We start from the raw sequence: 18,428 nt of genomic DNA on the forward strand, positions 1-18,428 counted from the left end.
ACTGGTCGCAAAGGGATACACTCAGACCTATGGAGTGGACTATGCTGAGACCTTCTCACCGGTGGCAAAAATGAGTACAGTCAGAATCCTACTTTCAGTCGCTGCAAATCAGAATTGGCCGCTCCACCAATTTGATGTCACCAATGCCTTCCTCCATGGTGAATTGAAGAAGGAAGAAGAAGTATACATGGAGGTTCCCCCTGGATACTCGGACGATTTTGCATCTGGACAAGTCTGTCGCTTAAAGAAAACCCTATATGGCCTAAAACAGTCCCCAAGAGTATGGTTTGGAAGATTCTGCCAAGCAATGGAGAAGTATGGCTACCAGCAAAGTAACTCGGACCACACTTTGTTCATCAAGAAAGTAGGTAACAAAGTAACTTGTCTTCTTATCTACGTGGATGACATGATTATTACAGGAAATTATACAGAAGAAATCAAGGAGCTGAGAGCGAACTTGTTTAACGAGTTTGAAATGAAGGATCTAGGTGCACTAAAATACTTTCTTGGAATTGAGGTCCTAAGATCTAAAAAGGGTATATTTATACGACAAAAGAAATATGTTCTTGATCTTCTGACAGAAACTGGCCTACTTGACTGCAAACCAGCTGAGACGCCCATGACACAGAATCATGGCCTGAAGATAGAAGCAGGAGCACAAGCCACAGATAGAGAACGTTATCAACGTTTGGTGGGGAAGCTAATCTATCTAGCTCATACCAGACCGGACATAGCTTATGCTGTTGGAGTAATAAGCCAGTTTATGCATAACCCACAGGAGGAACACATGAATGCAGCAATGAGGGTAGTAAGATACCTAAAGGGCACAGTAGGATATGGAGTTTTGCTAAAAAGTGAAGGGCACTTGGAAGTCTCGGGGTACACTGATGCTGATTGGGCGAGTAATCCGATTGACCGAAAATCTACTGCCGGATACTTCACCTTTATAGGTGATAACCTTGTCACTTGGAGAAGCAAGAAACAGAAAGTTGTGGCACTTTCTAGTGCCGAAGCAGAATTTCGAGGCGTCAAGAGTGGAATCACCGAACTCCTATGGATACGAAGACTGTTGACAGAGATTGGCTTTCCACCAACTCAGAAAAGCAAATTGTTCTGCGACAATAAGGCAGCAATCAGCATTGCAGAAAATCCTGTCCAGCATGATCGAACAAAACATGTGGAGATTGATCGTCACTTCATAAAGGAGAAGATTGAGAAGGGAATCATTGAGCTACCCTTCGTTCGATCAGAAGACCAACTTGCAGATATTCTAACCAAAGCAGTCAACTCAAGGATGTTTGAAGATGTACTGGACAAGCTAAGCATCGGAGATGCCGTCACTTAGCTTGAGGGGGAGTGTTAGAATATAGAGGAAAATGGTAGTTCCTAGGAGTATACCATTTATGATATCATGAGTCCCAAGTATGTAGAGTTCCTATGCTAATTTATTGTGTAAGTTCAAGAGTCTCCTCCACCCCTATAAATACATGGGTGTAGGATATTCACAATAACAAGTTGAAAACAAATTCCCTATAATATCTAATGCTTCTTCCCTCTCGGTTATCCAAAACAATACAATTGTCTAGAACACCCCTCTCCTTCTTCCCCCTTCCCTCGATTTTAACCCATATCTCAATCGATTTTGTACTATTTTCCTCATTACCCAGTCCACCGAATTCCGTATGAGCTCCGACTCCGGCGACGAATTCAGGTGCGTCATCTGTGTTCTGATAATCTCAATTTGGGTAATTAGACGAAGTTCTTCAAATCCTTCATTCTTATGCAGTGCGTCCGAAGAATTGAAGGAATTTGTCGAGGCATAATTTCGAGTACAGATCGATTCACCATGGCTATTGAAGATGACAACAATAAGGTACACCTATTGCAATATCCATTACATTGAAAATGTTTTTTGATTTCGCCTATCTGTACCCAAAGTCACAAAGTGAATGTTAACAAGTCTTCATCCACGATGCGGTTGTGGATACGGAATTCCTTCCACCCCACGTGGAATTGCCATCCACTAGCGATCCGAAGGAGGCGCACGGGCCATGGCCTGCCCCTAGCCATCACAAGTCGGCAATCAAACGGGAGTTCCGCGCCATGTTGTGCAACAAATTCAGGTGGAAGACGCTAGAAAAATTTAGAACGAAATCAAGTCAATAACTTCGTCATAATATAAGCACAATCAAAGGTAAAACATTGTAAATAAATAAGGAAATACCAACTCATCCATAGAATGGAGCTCGGAAAACCTTTTGCAGAACGATGGGAGTCTAAGGTATTCCCTATCAGCGTTGTCGGCCATCCTGCCAAATCTATAAAATGATAGAATATGAGAGTTGCTTTATTTGATCTCCTCCACTGGGGGTTTTAACGCTTCAAATGGCCACACTGGTCTGTTTATGAAATGATGTGAACGAGGCTGGTCACTGCAATGAAATAAAGGAAGCTGATTGGGTTGGTTTCATCAAATAAATGCGGTCTTACATTTTGAACAAACACGCCATTCCTCGACGTAGCGGTTGGGAAATTCATTGCGTGAAGCAGGAGGTAGACGGTGGACACGATGGATACGAAGCAGGGCATTTATTTACGCGATTTCATTAGCACTGTGATCCTTGCTTTTCCTTATTCATTATATTTATTTGGGCAGTTTTGAAATGTCCGATATTTTTGGCAGCTTTCATGCATAAAATATTGGATGGGGTTTAATGCAACCAAATCTGTAGCATTAAAAAAGTAGATAGACTTGGCTGCCAAATCCAATATTTTTCATTTATTTTGGAACGAATTACATTGGATTTACAGTTATTTTCCTCAAAATTTGCCGATTTTTTTGTCCGTTTCTACACGTTAATTTCATGGTATATCTACACAAAAATTGTGGATACTAACATATGTGATCTTCACGGGGATCTTTCATGTGAAAGATTTTAAATTTTGGAAATAGTAGTGATTTAGAGACATAATGTCTCTAAGCCATAATACCCTTATGGAATTTTGACATAGATATATTTTTTATAATGACTACTTTACCCAACATCATATTAAATGGATACAAATCTAATTAAAAAAATTAAGAATCGTAAGTTCCATTAATAATATCCTTTTTTAGTTAGATTTTAAATATATAGCTTTAATGCTTGAATATGTATTAGTTAAGAACATGTGATTTTTTTTTGTTGAGGTGCAATTACACAAATAATAGTAAAAATGAAAAGTAAAAAATTATTTAAATTAAAAATAAATGTAAAATAAAATTACTACTTTAACCTCGTTATGTCATAGACATTATTTCTCCAAAAACATTTTTCATTTACAAAAGTATTTCTAATTATCTCCACTTCATTGTTGTATTAACCCACCTTGTCCAAATTCAATGTGCATTACATATTTGTGTATAGTTTAAAAATATTTCTAACTTAAAGTCATTATCATGTCGTCCACTAGTATTTATATAGTATATAAATCATTTTAATTGATGAGTAAGTTACACATGTAGGAAATATAAAACTAATATAACTTAGTCTTAGTGCACGCATTTAAAATATTCAAGTGATGAGCAAAACATAGTTGTAATGGTTATCTTGGCTATGATGAGTTCTCATTCACTTCCCAACAACATTGTACACGTGTTTGTATAAAATAGTGAAGTGTAAGCTTTGTAAACTTCCAAAATATATGAAATTTTTGTAAGACACGTGTGTTTCTCCAAGCCGATTTTTGTCATTTCATTTAGGCGGTCAAGTATTGAAAATTACACAAAGAGTTACTCTACTATTCTCGAATGCATGCATGTATGGTCGTCCATCGCCTCCTTCACCGAGGTCGGCTTTCCCCTACAACTAGACTTGACATTTATCTACCTCATTACTCAACCAATATTCATTAATGAAGTCAGTAGAGATGGTGTCGAGGGTGTATATAAGGCGATAAACAATGCAACGAACAATCACTCACCAATTAAACCAATCTATTCGACATGAACTTCCGAATCCCTCAACAAGCAGCCTTCTTTTACCAAGGAAAATGGAACCGAAAGATGGATACCCTCCTTCTTTCGACTATGGTGAATCTGAGAGGCGGGGTCGGGAATGGCACGACGATTGCGCAACCGATGAAGTGCTTCGCATTCTCCGTGGAGTGATCAATCCTCCATTTGGCGCGAACCTTTCCACTGATGACATAGCAGTCCGAGTGAAAGTGATGAAGGCCCGGTACTTGACGTTCAAGAAAGTCACCCGGACCAACGGAGCGTATTGGAATATGAAAGAGAAGATGGTGGAGGCCGACGCTTCCACATGGAAGGTGATTTTCCAGGTGCGTTTAACTCCAGTCTTCAAAATTTTGTACTTTAATGCTTGTCAAACCTTTCTCCAATGTAACACGAGTTCATGTATTTAATATAGAATGATGCCTCGGCGGGTGCATGCTACTACCGTGATGAACCCGAATTCTGCTTCCTAGCTAGTTTGTTTGGCTTGTTCGATATCAAAGACAATATCCCTCACGAGGTTATCACCCTATAGGACAACACCGAGGTCATCGTGTTAAGTGATTCGGTGGTTCCCGACGCTCCCATCCGTGGGATACAATTCCATTCACCGGCCGACTTACACGAGGTAACTTCGCCAATGTCGGGCCCATCCACACGAGTTCGTCGAAAACTATTTGATGTGGGTGGTCCATGCTTTGATGAGGAGTCGTCTACCATAGCTCCGGCACGATTTAAACAGTCGGCGAAGGTGGTTTTAGGCTCGCCTAAAAGGTCTTCGTGCGCGTCATGGAGTCCTTGCTCTATTTCACGTTGAACACTCCCGTAAATGGCATGGTTTAGGGCCATGGTAAGGGTTGCATTATCTTGTGTGTTTTGTGGTTTAGTAAGTTCTAGGTATCTGTTTATTTAACTTTATTCTATGTAGTTGGAAGTAGCTGAGCTTTTGGTGGTGGAGGTTGTTGTGTGTGTTGTAGCGTTAATTACCTATGCTTTCCGTTATGTCAGTGAGGTTTGTAGTGTTATTTGATGGATGATTGTTGCTTAGGAACTTAGGTAAGGACTTCAACCTTGTTTCCTGTGATGTAAAATCGAATGATAAATTTTTATCTAATATGAAGTCCTTGCGGAAATGATATGAAGTGCTTGCTCTGTTTTATTCAGAGCCATAGTGTTTTCATTCATCAATTTTGTTGGTGTGGTTATGCAAGTGATTTTAAATGATTAATTGCATGCTAGAACGCAAATAATTCATGCTCAAAGAAAGTAAATCCTAAAACATGAATTCTATGGTTTAGGGTTACCGATTTTGATTCTCGAAAGAATCGTCGATTGCTCGCGCCTTCTCCACGTGATGATCTTCAATACTAGACCACGGATCTTCTCTCTGGTTCCCGAACTGTATCTCGATATCGGGGTGGGCTGATCTTATCAAAATACTAGGACTCGAATAAAGAAGACAGAAGAAATCCTTTTGGGAAAAGGAGTTGAAATCGAAATCTCCTTCAGCTGGGGGGGGCCGAAAATTTCGAAAATTTCAAGTATGAAAATTGTGATCATTCCGTCTTCTTTATTCTCCTATTTATATTAAGTTCCTTATGGGCCCAGACAGGGGATCTATGGAAGGTTTTGGATATGGGCTCGCCCAATTAGCTTTTTACTAATTAAATTGAACCCACAATTTAATACAAGCTTATATTGGAATATTACGAGCAGCCACTACAGAAGTAATATTAAACTCTCCTCATCCAAATCCGAAATTATAAGTAATCCGGGTTTCCACTTTTATTATTTATTTCCCGCGCTTAAGATATAAATGTCCATTAATTAATTAATGTCTGCTATGGACTTAATTAATTAATATCTTATTAATTCCAAGAGTGGACTTAGCAAGAAACACTTATTTATTATTCATAGAGTAATAAAACTCCAACTGGCCAGTTTTCCGAATAATAAAACCTTGTTCGAGCTCCTCTTGAGGACATTATCAAACGAGACTCACCTCGTGCACGTTTCAACATAATAGCAATCCTAGCACCGCTAGATATTAATCACCACTACCCAATATATCGGGATTATTGGGTTGCGAAAAACCCGCACCATTTGATAAGTCAAAGTAGTGCATAATCAATACCGTATGCTCAATGCTAACATATGTAGATTAAGAAATAACATTTTATCAAGACCTAGTCTTTCAGTAGATAGCATAAAGACACGTCTTGTTGTTAGATCCGTTCAGTGCTATACCACACCAATGTCAAAATTATTTCAGTAAGGCTTAGAAATATGCGGACTGACATTGCAACCTTTCACGATAGGTAGCCAAAGCCTATCTAGGTTGTGAAATTCTTCTTTTTCTTTTGCAAAGCATTGCATAGATCTGACCGTGTTACCTTAAAGTGGACGACGCCCACAACCGGTCTACTAAGCAAAAGACTTAGACTTTGTTTACTTCTTATGCATTTAAATGTTTGTAAAACATCTTATAAATGCACAAGCAAACACAATGTAATAATAATAGTGATTCTATTCGTGCGAGACTGCTCGAATAATACTGAATCGGGTTAAAAGTGGATTGTAGAGTTTTACGTATACAAGCAAGATTCTATTCGCGCGAAACTTGCTCGAAACATGCTTTTCAGTATACCAAACCTAACATCCACTATCGCATTCCCTGTGATGCCCACATCGTTGCTGTCTGCAACCGGATTGCACCAAATAAGAACAGTAACAACCATTCGATGCAACAGTCATAATGGAAAACACATTGCATAATTTAAAAAAGCATTACCCTCTGGTACATTTTCACCATCATCATCGCTGCCTCCTATCTGATGAGATGCCATTTGAAGAAGAAGGTTGAAATGGAATAAATCAGGTTCTGCACAAACAAAACAAATGCAAAATCGTCTTAATTAACAAACCACAACATCAATAAAAATTGGAACCCTCGAGTTTGAGTAAACAAAGGAATGAGAATGAAAGATGATTTGAATAATGCCACTAAAGGGAAAAACCAAATAATACATCGCATCTCAAGTAGTGCATATACTCCCCAATCAGTGTTGCAATATGAGCTTGTTTTTTTTATGGAAGATTGAAACCTTAGTCACATAAAAATCGCATACTCCAATACATGAATCAGTACATTGATAACAAACAGCACATAATTTGAACTACAGGAAAAAACCAAATAATACATCGCATCTCAAGTAGTGCATATACTCCCCAATCAGTGTTGCAATATGAGCTTGTTTTTTTTATGGAAGATTGAAACCTTAGTCACATAAAAATCGCATACTCCAATACATGAATCAGTACATTGATAACAAACAGCACATAATTTGAACTACGATTACCCCAAAATTAGCAACACATACCTCTTAAAACAAATAATCCAAAATAATTTTATCTAGGCTTAGCCCAAAATGAGAAACACACACCACTTAAATCAAATAATCCAACATAATTTCTGCGGGAGGCTGGTTCATACAAAACTCACCGGTGCAGTTTAAGACGAAGCTCGTTATCGGAAGTTGTGTAACATCCCGAGTTTTCGTGCACTAGTTTTAGAGTATAAAAAAAAATTGGATGAAAAGACGATTGGAATTAAAATGCAAGGAAATTCAAGTTGTAAACTACAATTATTGGAAGAAGGAAAAGAGAATAAATTAGTACAAGATACAACACATGCTACACAAAGTGGATACATGGAGCTACAAGTGAGATTCCTTTCAAAGCTACATTTCTACAGTACAAGATCTTCTAACTCTACTCTCTTATCTTCCCCATCCTTCTCGAATTTGGCATCCCATAAGACTCCAAATTTGACAACCAATAACACCAAGGATCCTGCAAGAATTTAACACCAAAAGGATTATTAGAAATAGGCTTCACAAAGACTCAAGGTTGGAGACTTCTCCAAAATAGCAAGTGTGACCCAACTTACACTAAAATGGCATGCAATTGGATAAGCACAAGGGAGAGATGAGATGGCAGCCCCAAAAATAGGAGCCTTTGCCCCCAAGACTTGCTCAATTAGGTAAAGAAACATGATGCCAAGAAAGAGATGGAGCTGACAGCCAAATATGGGAGTCATTGTCCCCAAGTTTCCAACACAAGAGGCCTATATAAGCAGCCCCATCCCCATTCCCCTCCCCTCTCCTTTAGACACCACAAATTCACTCAAAATCAAGGAGTGCAGCAAGGAAACGAGAAGAGCAAGAAGGTGAGGAGAGGCAGCGGCGAAGCGGGGGAAAACAGCCGTGAACCAAGAGGATTCATCGAGTGAGGTAATCCCCTCGATACCATTCTCGGCAACACGTTAGAACGCCACGAAATTTCCAGAACGTAGAATCATAGGCAGCATGCTCACGTAGGACAAATCATAGCGATAGGATCAACGAATAATCAGTTACCATAGCTACTGCCCAAATATCAAGTATAAACATGTCAAGTAACTCCCTACCAAGAGCTCATTCCAGTGAGCTAATTGTTTCCCAAGATCGAAACTTTAGAACATCATGATATAAAACAATTCCTCAATATAGCTACTGCCTTCAAGTAGAACAACAAAGCAAATCAGAATAATTAAGGGGTTAGGGGGAAAGAAGACTTAGCTTTATCGCGAGGAGGCGGCGACGCCGCTGGAGCAATAGCACGAACGACGGTGACGCGCCTTGAGTCTCGCCCGAACAGCAGCAGCAGCAGTAGCAGGAGCCTTGAGGAGCAGCGACAGCCTCCGCCGGACTCCGGCAGCGGTGCTGCGAGCACCGGGGAGCCGAGTGACCAGGGGCGGACGCGAGCGGCAGAACGAGACGACTGCTCATGGAGGAGCGACACTTCTCTGTCGGCGATTTCGTCGGGCGAGAGGACTCGATGAAAAGAGAGAAAGAGGTAGACGGAGACGGAAGAAGACGATCCGGCCGTGAGCTCACCGGAAAAAGGCAAAGGGTGTGAGAGCGAGACGGCGATTTGCCGGAGACGCCGAGGGATTGGGCGGAGGAGAAGAAGTGCCGCTGCTTCTCCATTCGTTTTGATTAGGGATTTCAATTGGAAAAGTGAATTGGGGAAGAAGTGTCGATGGAGGAAGGAGTATATTGGGTTCTATTTTATTTTATTGGGCTATGTCCCATTTGAGTTAAGTATAATGGGCTGTCATGTTATTATTTAAGATTTGGGCCAAATTGAGTAAATAAAAGTAATGGGCCGATGCAAGTTGATAAAAGAAAGTTGATGAGATTTTTAATTGTTGGAATGGAATTTAATTTAAGAGATTCAGCTAAGATGCTTAATCATAAATTAATTAAAATTCCGAAGATGGAAAAGAATGGTTAAGTAAGATGCGAAGGGCCGACCGGCGTCGCCCCGCGACGCCATGGGCGGCCTTAAGAAAATTCAAAGAAAAGATTTAAGAAAGGATTTTCCAAGAACCCATACTTTATTATTAATTGCTCAAGTAATTATTTTAAAGATAATGGAATTTCTCCGAACTTAGTAAAGTGAATAAATAAATTTTACAAAGTAATGAAGCCGAGGTGGGATTTAGAAAATCCTATAAGCCAAGACTAAGGATATAGGTGCTATACCATAGGGTACATGCATTCCTTCTAAGGAGAAATAGTTCAAGTACTAATTAGCGTGCTACGCTATTTATTTTCAAAGGATAAATTGCTCGAGGGCAAATGAGGTCAAAGCGAATAATTGAATTGAAGAATAAGCATATCAGGTGGGCTTTCTTTATCCAGCACACTAGTGTGGATATAAATCAAATACTTGCGAAATTTTGAAAAATCATCTTTTCTCAAAATGGAGCTGTGATTCTTTTCAAATTGTTGTCATGCCATAAATGTTTTGTTTTTTTATGAATGTCATGGAATGGATTGTATCATTGGATTGTCATGGAATGATGGGTGACCGTTGGAGCGACACTTGACTGGAATGAATGATGAATGATGAATGATGAATGATGAATGATGAACGATGAACGATGAACGATGAACGATGAATGATGAATGATGAATGATGATTGATGAATGATGAATGATGAATGATGAATGATGAGTTAGGATTTATGACAGAACCTAGTCTGCAGTCGAACTTTTAGCTCACAAAAGAACTTAGTAAGCTCGGGCCTTTTAAGAAAACCCCCGTGTGTTACTGTGATGGCTTGACAACTATATAATGTATGTTTTGTTTTCGGCACGTGTCCACTGAGTACACCAAGTACTCAGCCCTGCATGTATTTATAAATGTGCAGGTTGAACTTCAGGAGGATGGAGTGATGATCGGAGTCGATGTTGTTAAACAATCAAGTTGATCTCCCAACGGTTCGTGTCTTCATACACGAAGTCGTTTAGTAATGACTTATTCCGCTGTGTCTTTGTAATGTGAGAATTGTAGAATCTCACCAGCAACTCTGATTTATTTGAGGAGACGTTCACTCTGTTTTCAAGACCATGTAATGAAATACTCGGCTTCTATGATATCAATCGACTTGGTCTTTGTGCGAATTCTCAAGTTCCAGCCCTTTTCTTTCCCCCGCTTCTTTAATCCCTCCCATTAGTCGCGGTTTACCCGCTTTCGCTATCCTTAGCAAAATGCGGTCGTGACAAGTTGGATTGTGTCAATCGCCCTAATGCTGCGTGAATTGCATTCTGGAGGAGGCGCGCAGAAATGAATCGGTGGGCGGGTCTTTTTAATTTTGGGTTGAAATCAAATAGGGTTGTTGAGGTCAATTTCGGCAATATGATAATGTAATGAGGACATTAGTGTCCATACAATTTACTATCGAGGATTTGTAAAGATGAATCAAAGCTCAGATAATTCCAACTAAGTTATGTATCAGGGCAACCAAACCCACCATCAGATATGGACTGTAGATAACAATCTTAGAAAGTGGAGTACAATTCACTCTATCTGACCCAACCCCATCATACCAATCAAACATGCCCTTAAGAAATGAATAACACCAAGAACATTTGAAATCTTCTTTTCATTTTCTTTCACTCCTTGGTTATAGCGCATTGCACAAAATCAATGTCTTCTTCAATTTCAGCTAGATTATTATTTTCATGCTTGATCCTACTTTATGTCGCTCCATAAATATTCTCTTCACGTTCTCATAAACTAGGGTATGACTATTCCACTCAAGAAGTGCCCAAAATTGAAGTAGGTTCGTCGTTCCGTTCCGCTCCTAATGAATCTGATCCTATCCATAATGGTGCTCCCGGCCTCGGTGCACCCAACCCTCCGAGTGATCATTCCACTCACGAAGTGTCCAAAATTGATGCAGGTCCGTCGTTCCGTTCCGCTCTTAATGGATCCGATCCTATCCATAATGGTGCTCCCCCCGGTGCTCCCAACCCTCCGAATGATCATTCCACTCAAGATGTGCCCAAAATTGAAGTAGGTTCGTCGTTCCGTTCCGCTCCTAATGGATCCGATCCTATCCATAATGGTGCGCCCCCCGGTGCTCCCAACCCTCCGAGTGATCATTCCACTCAAGAAGTGCCCAAAATTGAAGTAGGTTCGTCGTTCCGTTCCGCTCCTAATTAATGGATCCGATCCTATCCATAATGGTGCTCCCCCTGGTGCTCCCAACCCTCCAAGTGCTCCTAAATCTCTCCCTTGAGGCCTTGATGATACATTATTGAGTAGACTAGAGTACAAATAAAGACCAATTGCTATGTATGCGATGATTAATACTTTATGAAGGTCTATGTACGCTAGATTTGAAATAAACATAATTATTGAATAAATATTGTGACAATTGGTTGAATTCATTTCTAATTAACGTACAGCATTATAATCTAGCTTAATTGTTACTCCTTAACTCGGTGAATCGAATAGTATACAATTTAAATTACAAACTACGCAAATAAAACGTGATCAACTCTCGTTCACTTAGTTTGTATGAGTATTTGTTTAAAACAAATCACCATTTCAACTTTATGCTTATTATTTAATATTTATCATATTATGTATTTTTAATTTATTTATAAAGGGCCGACTTTAGGAAGCTGCAGAATTTTTCCCATTTTCTCTAATCTTCAGCTTAAAACTTTTCCATTTATTTATATTTTTAAATTTTAAATTCATTAATCAAAAAATGAACCATCTATATTTAAATACCAAAGGAGGAGCATCAAATTGTTCGTAATCTCTCAGTTATTGCTAAATTTAATTAGCGCGCACATTTCGCAAACACATCCCAGCCTCACGCACATTTCGCAAACACATCCCAACCTTTTTTAACATAGAAAAGCTCGGGCCGATTGAGGGAAAGGGCAAATTATAACAGATGACCCTCCAAGATTTTGAGAAGAGTATTATATAGATAGCTCTATCATATAATTGATGTGGATCATGATTATTAAAGTAGAATTTGTGATTGAATTGATGAAGTTGAAATTCCATATAGAATTAAGTCATGGGATTCTATTTTGTACTGCGTAGGCTTAACTATTGTCTTGTCTTCAAATGAACAACCTAATTAAGATATGGAGTAATAGCGTGTTTGCAAATAAAATACAATACGAGATTTGAAGGGCATGTTTATTCAATGTTCAATGAAGAGTCGAATTAGGGGTCAAACAAATAGAATAATAGAACTTTTATCGGATTTTCGGGTCTGACCCTAACGGGTTGCGAATCAATCGATGCCGGATAATCGAGTTGTATTTTTATCAGGCTAAAAATTTTCAACCGTAACCCTAAAATTTATAAATTGACAAAAAGGAATAAATATCAATAGATGATATGTCTATTGAGGTAATTTAGCCATTATGAACGTGAATCATGTTTTATATGTAGATTAAGAAATAAAGAAATATTTCTTCCATTTACTAAATACATCAAATTAATTGATATGAAATCGAATTGTGACAGTTAAACTGAATTTTGTAATAATTGAGGGATAAATCCAGGCATATCCAATGGGCCTACAGTTGGGTTACCAGTCCATTAAAAGTCGTTGGACCCATAATTAATGGCCTCTCTCATTTGATTTTTGTTGTATGCTCATTGTCATTTTGTGTGGCTATTTATACTCCAGTAAAGTGGTAATTAGCATGTTGTACTAATTAGGGTCAATGATAATATAATGCATTTTGTAGGAGTTAATTTCAAAAATAGTTACCAAATCAGGTGTTTGTATCAGAATAATTACTACTGAAATTTGTTTTGTTTATAATATTCCATGTTATATTATTATTAGTGGTTAATTTGTCAAATTATTTTATTACATATGACAATTAAAATATCACATAATCTTTTCAGTATAAGTTAGTTTAGTAAAAAATTTACACATGATTATGTATTTTGCATAATTTTTCCCTTTTCAATTCCTCTTATCTTGTTTCGTAGCCCTGTTTAAGTTAATTTAGATATGCTATGTTGGTAAACACAACATTTATATTGGTGTGAGGAGTATAATATAAATTCATGAGCTACTCCTCCAACTATCATCAAAGATGGAAACTCAATCAATTTTTGTCATGGTTAAAGGCATCCGCAATGGGGCGGACGATGCGACGGACGATGCATCGTCCGCCACTGCAGCATCGCGGCCGATGGGTAACCCATCGTCCGCGGACGATGCGCGGAGGATACCCATCGTCCGTCGCATCGTCCGCCACTGTGGACGACGCGGACGATGGGTCACGGACGATGCGACGCGGTTTAGTTTTTTTTTTTTTTTATTAAATTTTCAAAACCTATATATATCAAATTCACTTTATTTTTCACACTTCATTTTTCTCACTTCACTCTCATCAAATTCACTACATTTTCAAGCAAAATGGATTCCGGAGATTATCCGAATAGTCCGATGTTCGGTGGTGCACGATGGTCGGGTACAGAACCCGACGAATACCGGCCATTCGACACCAACGCCGAGTACGATCCCTACTTTTCCACCGACTCATACGGGCTGTCTGATATGGAGCCGTCTCCACACCGCCCCTCCGCCGCCGCCGCACCTTGCGGCCTGCCCGCCGCCGCTTCCGGGTCCACTACCAAGAAGAAGCGGACAAAGGAACGAGCCCAGAAGTTGTCTACAACGGAGGTATGTGAAGAGTTCGCCCCGGGCAGGACGGACTACTCCTACCCCGAATCCATCGTCTTGACGAGATGTTGGATTGATGTTTCGGAGGATCCGGTGTACGCCAACAACCAGAGGGTGACTGCGTATTGGGAGCGCATCGCCGAGAAATACAACGCGGCCAAGCCGGCGAACGCGGAGCAGCTCCGCAAGCACTAGGATCAAATAAAGAAGCAGGTAAATTTGTTCGCGGCGGAGTACGAGAAGTGCGAGAGGAGCAGGCCGGTGGCGAGAGTCTCGCGGATGTGCGGGACAAAGCGATGCAGTCGTACATTTCATTGTACGCCGATTTCAAGCACCACCAGTCCTGGGCGCTCTTGAGGGACGAGCAAAAGTTCGTTGGTGGTGTGATTCCCCAATCGACGGCGGCGAGGAGGAGGGCGTCCAAGCGCACCTTCAATGATTATACAAGTAGCGATAGCGGCGTGTCTCCGATGGACCTCAACAGTCCAGTGTTCGAGGATGAGAGTTCCGGCACACCGATGTCCTCCCGGCGTCCCCCTGGCGTCAAGGCTGCCAAGGGCAAGGGCAAGGCCACATCCTCCTTCGTTGCACCGCCTGAGCAAGCCCCGTCGCCGACCCCGAGTTCGACGTCGTCCGCGACTTCGACCGCGGCCCATGCGTACGCGGATTTGGCGGCCTCCTCCGACTACCGGACGTTGTTGGACGCGCACATCGCCCTCATGCAGGCGACCAACCCGGCTCAAATTGAGGGCATCCAGCGGATGATCGATGGCCTCAGCCGCAAGTTGGGACTTCTTTAGACTAGCCTCCTTTTTTTGTATTTTCAGCTTTTTTTTATTTCTTATTTTGTAACTTTTTTTTTAATTAAGTAAAATTAGAATTTCCCTTTATTGTGTTGTTTTTATTTGTTTAATATTTTTATTTACATTTGCAAACACAATAAAAATATAAATACAAAATAGTGAAATGCTTAGGGCGTCGCTTAGGGCGGGCTATAGTCCGCCCTACTGCAGATGGAATAGGAGGAGGATAAAATGCTGACGTGGCGTCGCTTAGGGCGTCCCATTGTTGATACCTTAAAATATGCGAGGATGATATTCATTGAGTAGAAATAGATGTTAATTGTTGATAAAAATGCTTATATATTTCGGCCCACCCTAATCATCATATACTTTATCTTTGATAGTTCCAACATTTCCGAATAGACTAGACTAATAATATGGCTTTTCAAAAGCAACAACTACAAGTTGCGTATTGGATATTAGAAGGTAATAAGGCTTTAATTTTTGTTTATATCATTTTTTATACTTCATGATTAAATTAGAATAATAATTCTAAGTACTATGTGATATTTAAATTGTAAAGGATATATTTAGAAATTTCCATTAAATAATAGAGTATTGAAAATTTGATTTTATTTTTTCTTAGTTTCTATTTCCTCTTCTTTCTTTTTTTTTCCTTTCTTTTTTTTAAAAATATTTTATACATACACTTAATTGAAATTCATACATAAATTAAGGATAAAATACCTAATTTAATCGAATCAAATTAATATTCTTAATTTAATTTTTTAATATCATTTTAGGACTAAACACCTAATTAAAAATATTCAATCATTTTATATTGTTACAAATATAATTCATATTTTAAATTTTATTAAATTTATATTGATTAGTTATTAATAAAATAAAATAATAGTAATAATTATTATTATAATTTAATATTATATGATTCATATTTTAAATAAATATATTATAATTATTTTTTAATTATGATTATATTATTAATATATAATAATATAATAATATAATAATAATTAAATATAATTGAAACTATAACTATAATTAAGTATGAGTCATAATTGAAATTACATTAAAAATAAATTAAATATTACTAAATTATAACATCATAATAATAATATAATCATTAATAATAATACTAGTATAGAAGAAAAAGATAGAGATGATATATATACTATCATTTTAGTCCATCTGCATCCATGTCTCTTATCCGTCTTTTAATCGTCTCATCTCTTCACTATTCATGGGCCCCACTGTACTTTTCAGTACATCTCTTAACTAAGAGACAACACCTGCATCCCTCCATCTCTTAACCATCTCATCCCTTAACTATTCATTCAATTTCATTTTTTTATTTTTATTTCCAACAAATTCAATTAATAAAAACACACTTCATTAAATAAAATAAAATTACAATTTAAATACCTAAAAAAATAAAAAAGACATAATTTAAAAAACTAGAAATTACAAATTGCACAATTAAATTCAAATTAAAAACAATGGAGGCAAAGAAGCAGAAGAAGGAGTTCTCTAGTGACGATCATCTAGCGGTTGCCAAATTTTGCCCAAATGTGCTCCATTAGATCCTCCTGGAGTTGGGCGTAGGCGGTAGAATCACGTGTCTTTGCCCGAATAGACAACCGCTCTTGCAAAGACGGATGCACTCCCCTTCGAGGCGGACTACTTGCGGTTGAGCTTCCCGGGGTTTAAGGTTCGAACCAATTTCCCGCCTCAGGTCCTTCGTCGGCGACAATCATGTTGTGCAAGATTATGCACGTATACATGATGTCGACATATTCTCCATAAACCATTGTCGAGCCGGGACTTTGATAATGTTGAATCGAGCTTGGAGAACCCCGAACGCTCACTCCACATCTTTGCGAGCAGCCTCTTGCTTCTGTCCAAAAAGAGACTGTTTTTCGTTCGCAGGCCTATTGAATGTCTTCACGAAGGTTGGCCACTTCGGATAGATGCCGTCGGCAAGATAGTACCCCATTTTATACTGGCGATTGTTAGCGATGAAGTTGATGGCCGACGCTTTACCATTCAGAACTTCACTGAAGAGGTCGGAATTGTTGAGCATGTTGACGTCGTTGTTCGAGCCGGGGACCCCGAAATACCCATGTCAAATCCATAGCCGGTAGTCGGCGACGACCTCGAGTATAACGGTGGGGTAGATGCCTTTATGGCCGCTCGTGTATGACCCCCTCAACGCCACAGGGCAATTCTTCCATTGTCAATGCATGCAATCGACACTCCCGAGCATCCCGGGGGATCCGTGCACTTGTTCGTGAAGTTGGAGCAAAAACTGACAATCTGCGGTGGTTGGCTTCTTCAGAAATTTGTCGGTGAAGGCTGCCCGAACACCTTTGCAGAAGTTCAACAAACAAAGTCTCCCAGTGGATTCTCCGACGTGCAGGTATTCGTCGAACAAATCCGCCGTTTGTCAAGTAGCAAGCTGACGGATCGCTGCAGTACATTTCTGGAGCGTCGTGTGGCTAGGACGGCCAACAGCGTCGAACCCTTCTCTGAAGTACTCTTCCCGTCCCACCAATGTATTCGCGATATGCAAAAATAGCGTGCGTGACATACGGAAACGGCGACGGAAGTAGATATCTCCCCATACCGGGTTCCGACTGAAGTAATCATGTTCCAACCTTGCGGCGGCTTCCTCCCGGTTACGATGGATGTAAGTCCGGGGTAGCCTTTGAGGAGGCGCGACGGCTTCCTCCTCCCTACGTCGATCTTCTTCTAGCGGTTCTTCCATTATTCGACGCATTTGCTCAAATGGATCCATAATGGATTAAATTTGGGAGAAGAAAAAAATAAAGGAATGATTTTATAGAAGTGAATGGAGAGGAAAGAAAGAGAGATGAGAGAATAATAGATGTGTGTTTGTGTGTAAAATGGAGAATGAGGAGTATTTATAGAAAAAATAAAAAATAAAAAATAAATAAATAATTTTAAAATATGACTGTTCAACGGTCATATTACCGTTTTTTTTTAAATTTTCCGAAAAATTGATTTTTTTTTTAAATTACGACGACACGGGCGCCGCGCGCGTGTCTCACCAGCTCGAGGTCGGCCTCTTCGGGACGCGTCACGCATCGAGACGGCTCGTCTCTTCGGGACGAGATGCATGCCGCATCGTCGTCTCGATGTTGTCTCGTCTGTCGAGATGAGATAGGGACCGCATCGAGACGCGATGCGGATGCCCTTAGGTCTTCTTTTTGTGTATGCCCAAATATGCTCTCCCTGGCTAAAATGTGAAAATGTAACTTTTAGGGTTTATTTTGGAATATAACTTTTAGGGGTTATTTTAAGATGAAAATTAGTATCATATACTAAAAATATAATTTTTAGGTACTTAAAACGATATAAAATATAGATTAGATATTATTTTTGTACAAATGAAAGATCAAATAGTTCACTCAAAGCAATAAAACAATTTATGAGTAACATCTCTTTCCAAACTTAAAAAGGTTGCTCTTGTTTCAAAAAACAAACCCCATTTTAATATATTTAATGTTTATTTAATTATAAAAAATAATTTAATTTTTCTATT

At 39.2% G+C, this 18,428-nt stretch overlaps 3 protein-coding genes and 1 long non-coding RNA gene across 6 annotated transcripts; 2 read left to right on the plus strand and 2 right to left on the minus strand.

The window, feature by feature from the left end:
- Window positions 1-1,938: 1,938 nt before the first annotated feature.
- LOC125202305 lies at window positions 1,939-2,592 on the minus strand. Its single transcript, XM_048100683.1, has 3 exons — window positions 2,491-2,592; window positions 2,225-2,318; window positions 1,939-2,133 (listed from the first exon to the last, which is right to left on the minus strand). Exons 1-3 carry the CDS (start codon window positions 2,508-2,510, stop codon window positions 1,939-1,941), a joined length of 309 nt encoding a protein of 102 aa, XP_047956640.1. The 5' UTR covers window positions 2,511-2,592.
- Window positions 2,593-3,799: 1,207 nt separating this feature from the next.
- LOC125202809 lies at window positions 3,800-5,027 on the plus strand. 3 transcript variants are annotated; one of them, XM_048101281.1, is made up of 2 exons: window positions 3,800-4,323; window positions 4,413-5,027. In XM_048101281.1, exons 1-2 carry the CDS (start codon window positions 3,943-3,945, stop codon window positions 4,530-4,532), a joined length of 501 nt encoding a protein of 166 aa, XP_047957238.1. In that variant the 5' UTR covers window positions 3,800-3,942; the 3' UTR covers window positions 4,533-5,027. The 3 variants fall into 3 exon arrangements, with proteins under 3 accessions (XP_047957238.1, XP_047957237.1, XP_047957239.1); XM_048101280.1 differs by having other exon boundaries at window positions 4,533-5,027; XM_048101282.1 differs by having other exon boundaries at window positions 3,800-4,311.
- Window positions 5,028-7,622: 2,595 nt separating this feature from the next.
- LOC125194637 lies at window positions 7,623-9,597 on the minus strand. The gene is made up of 3 exons (XM_048092887.1): window positions 9,586-9,597; window positions 8,618-9,103; window positions 7,623-7,849 (listed from the first exon to the last, which is right to left on the minus strand). Exons 1-3 carry the CDS (start codon window positions 9,595-9,597, stop codon window positions 7,769-7,771), a joined length of 579 nt encoding a protein of 192 aa, XP_047948844.1. The 3' UTR covers window positions 7,623-7,768.
- Window positions 9,598-9,676: 79 nt separating this feature from the next.
- On the plus strand, window positions 9,677-10,509 carry LOC125204078. Its single transcript, XR_007173486.1, has 2 exons — window positions 9,677-9,725; window positions 10,257-10,509. It is a non-coding gene; the product is annotated as an uncharacterized LOC125204078 (long non-coding RNA).
- Window positions 10,510-18,428: the final 7,919 nt, after the last annotated feature.

Source organism: Salvia hispanica, chromosome 1, assembly GCF_023119035.1.
Source record: "Salvia hispanica cultivar TCC Black 2014 chromosome 1, UniMelb_Shisp_WGS_1.0, whole genome shotgun sequence".
In the NCBI taxonomy this organism is placed as follows: domain Eukaryota; kingdom Viridiplantae; phylum Streptophyta; class Magnoliopsida; order Lamiales; family Lamiaceae; genus Salvia; species Salvia hispanica.

Bases quoted from the DNA above. Each gene is read 5' to 3' on its own strand.
- LOC125202305 (XM_048100683.1), bottom strand. From the start codon at position 2,510: ATGGCGTGTTTGTTCAAAAT. The intron at 2,319-2,490 runs GTAAGACCGCAT...ATCATTTTATAG, and splicing joins ATGGCGTGTTTGTTCAAAAT to ATTTGGCAGGATGGCCGACA. The intron at 2,134-2,224 runs GTATTTCCTTAT...AAATTTTTCTAG, and splicing joins TCCATTCTATGGATGAGTTG to CGTCTTCCACCTGAATTTGT.
- LOC125202809 (XM_048101280.1), top strand. From the start codon at position 3,943: ATGCAACGAACAATCACTCACCAATTAAACCAATCTATTCGACATGAA. The intron at 4,324-4,532 runs GTGCGTTTAACT...ATCACCCTATAG, and splicing joins CATGGAAGGTGATTTTCCAG to GACAACACCGAGGTCATCGT.
- LOC125194637 (XM_048092887.1), bottom strand. The intron at 7,850-8,617 runs GCTAAGTCTTCT...AAATTCTTGCAG, and splicing joins CGCCGCCTCCTCGCGATAAA to GATCCTTGGTGTTATTGGTT.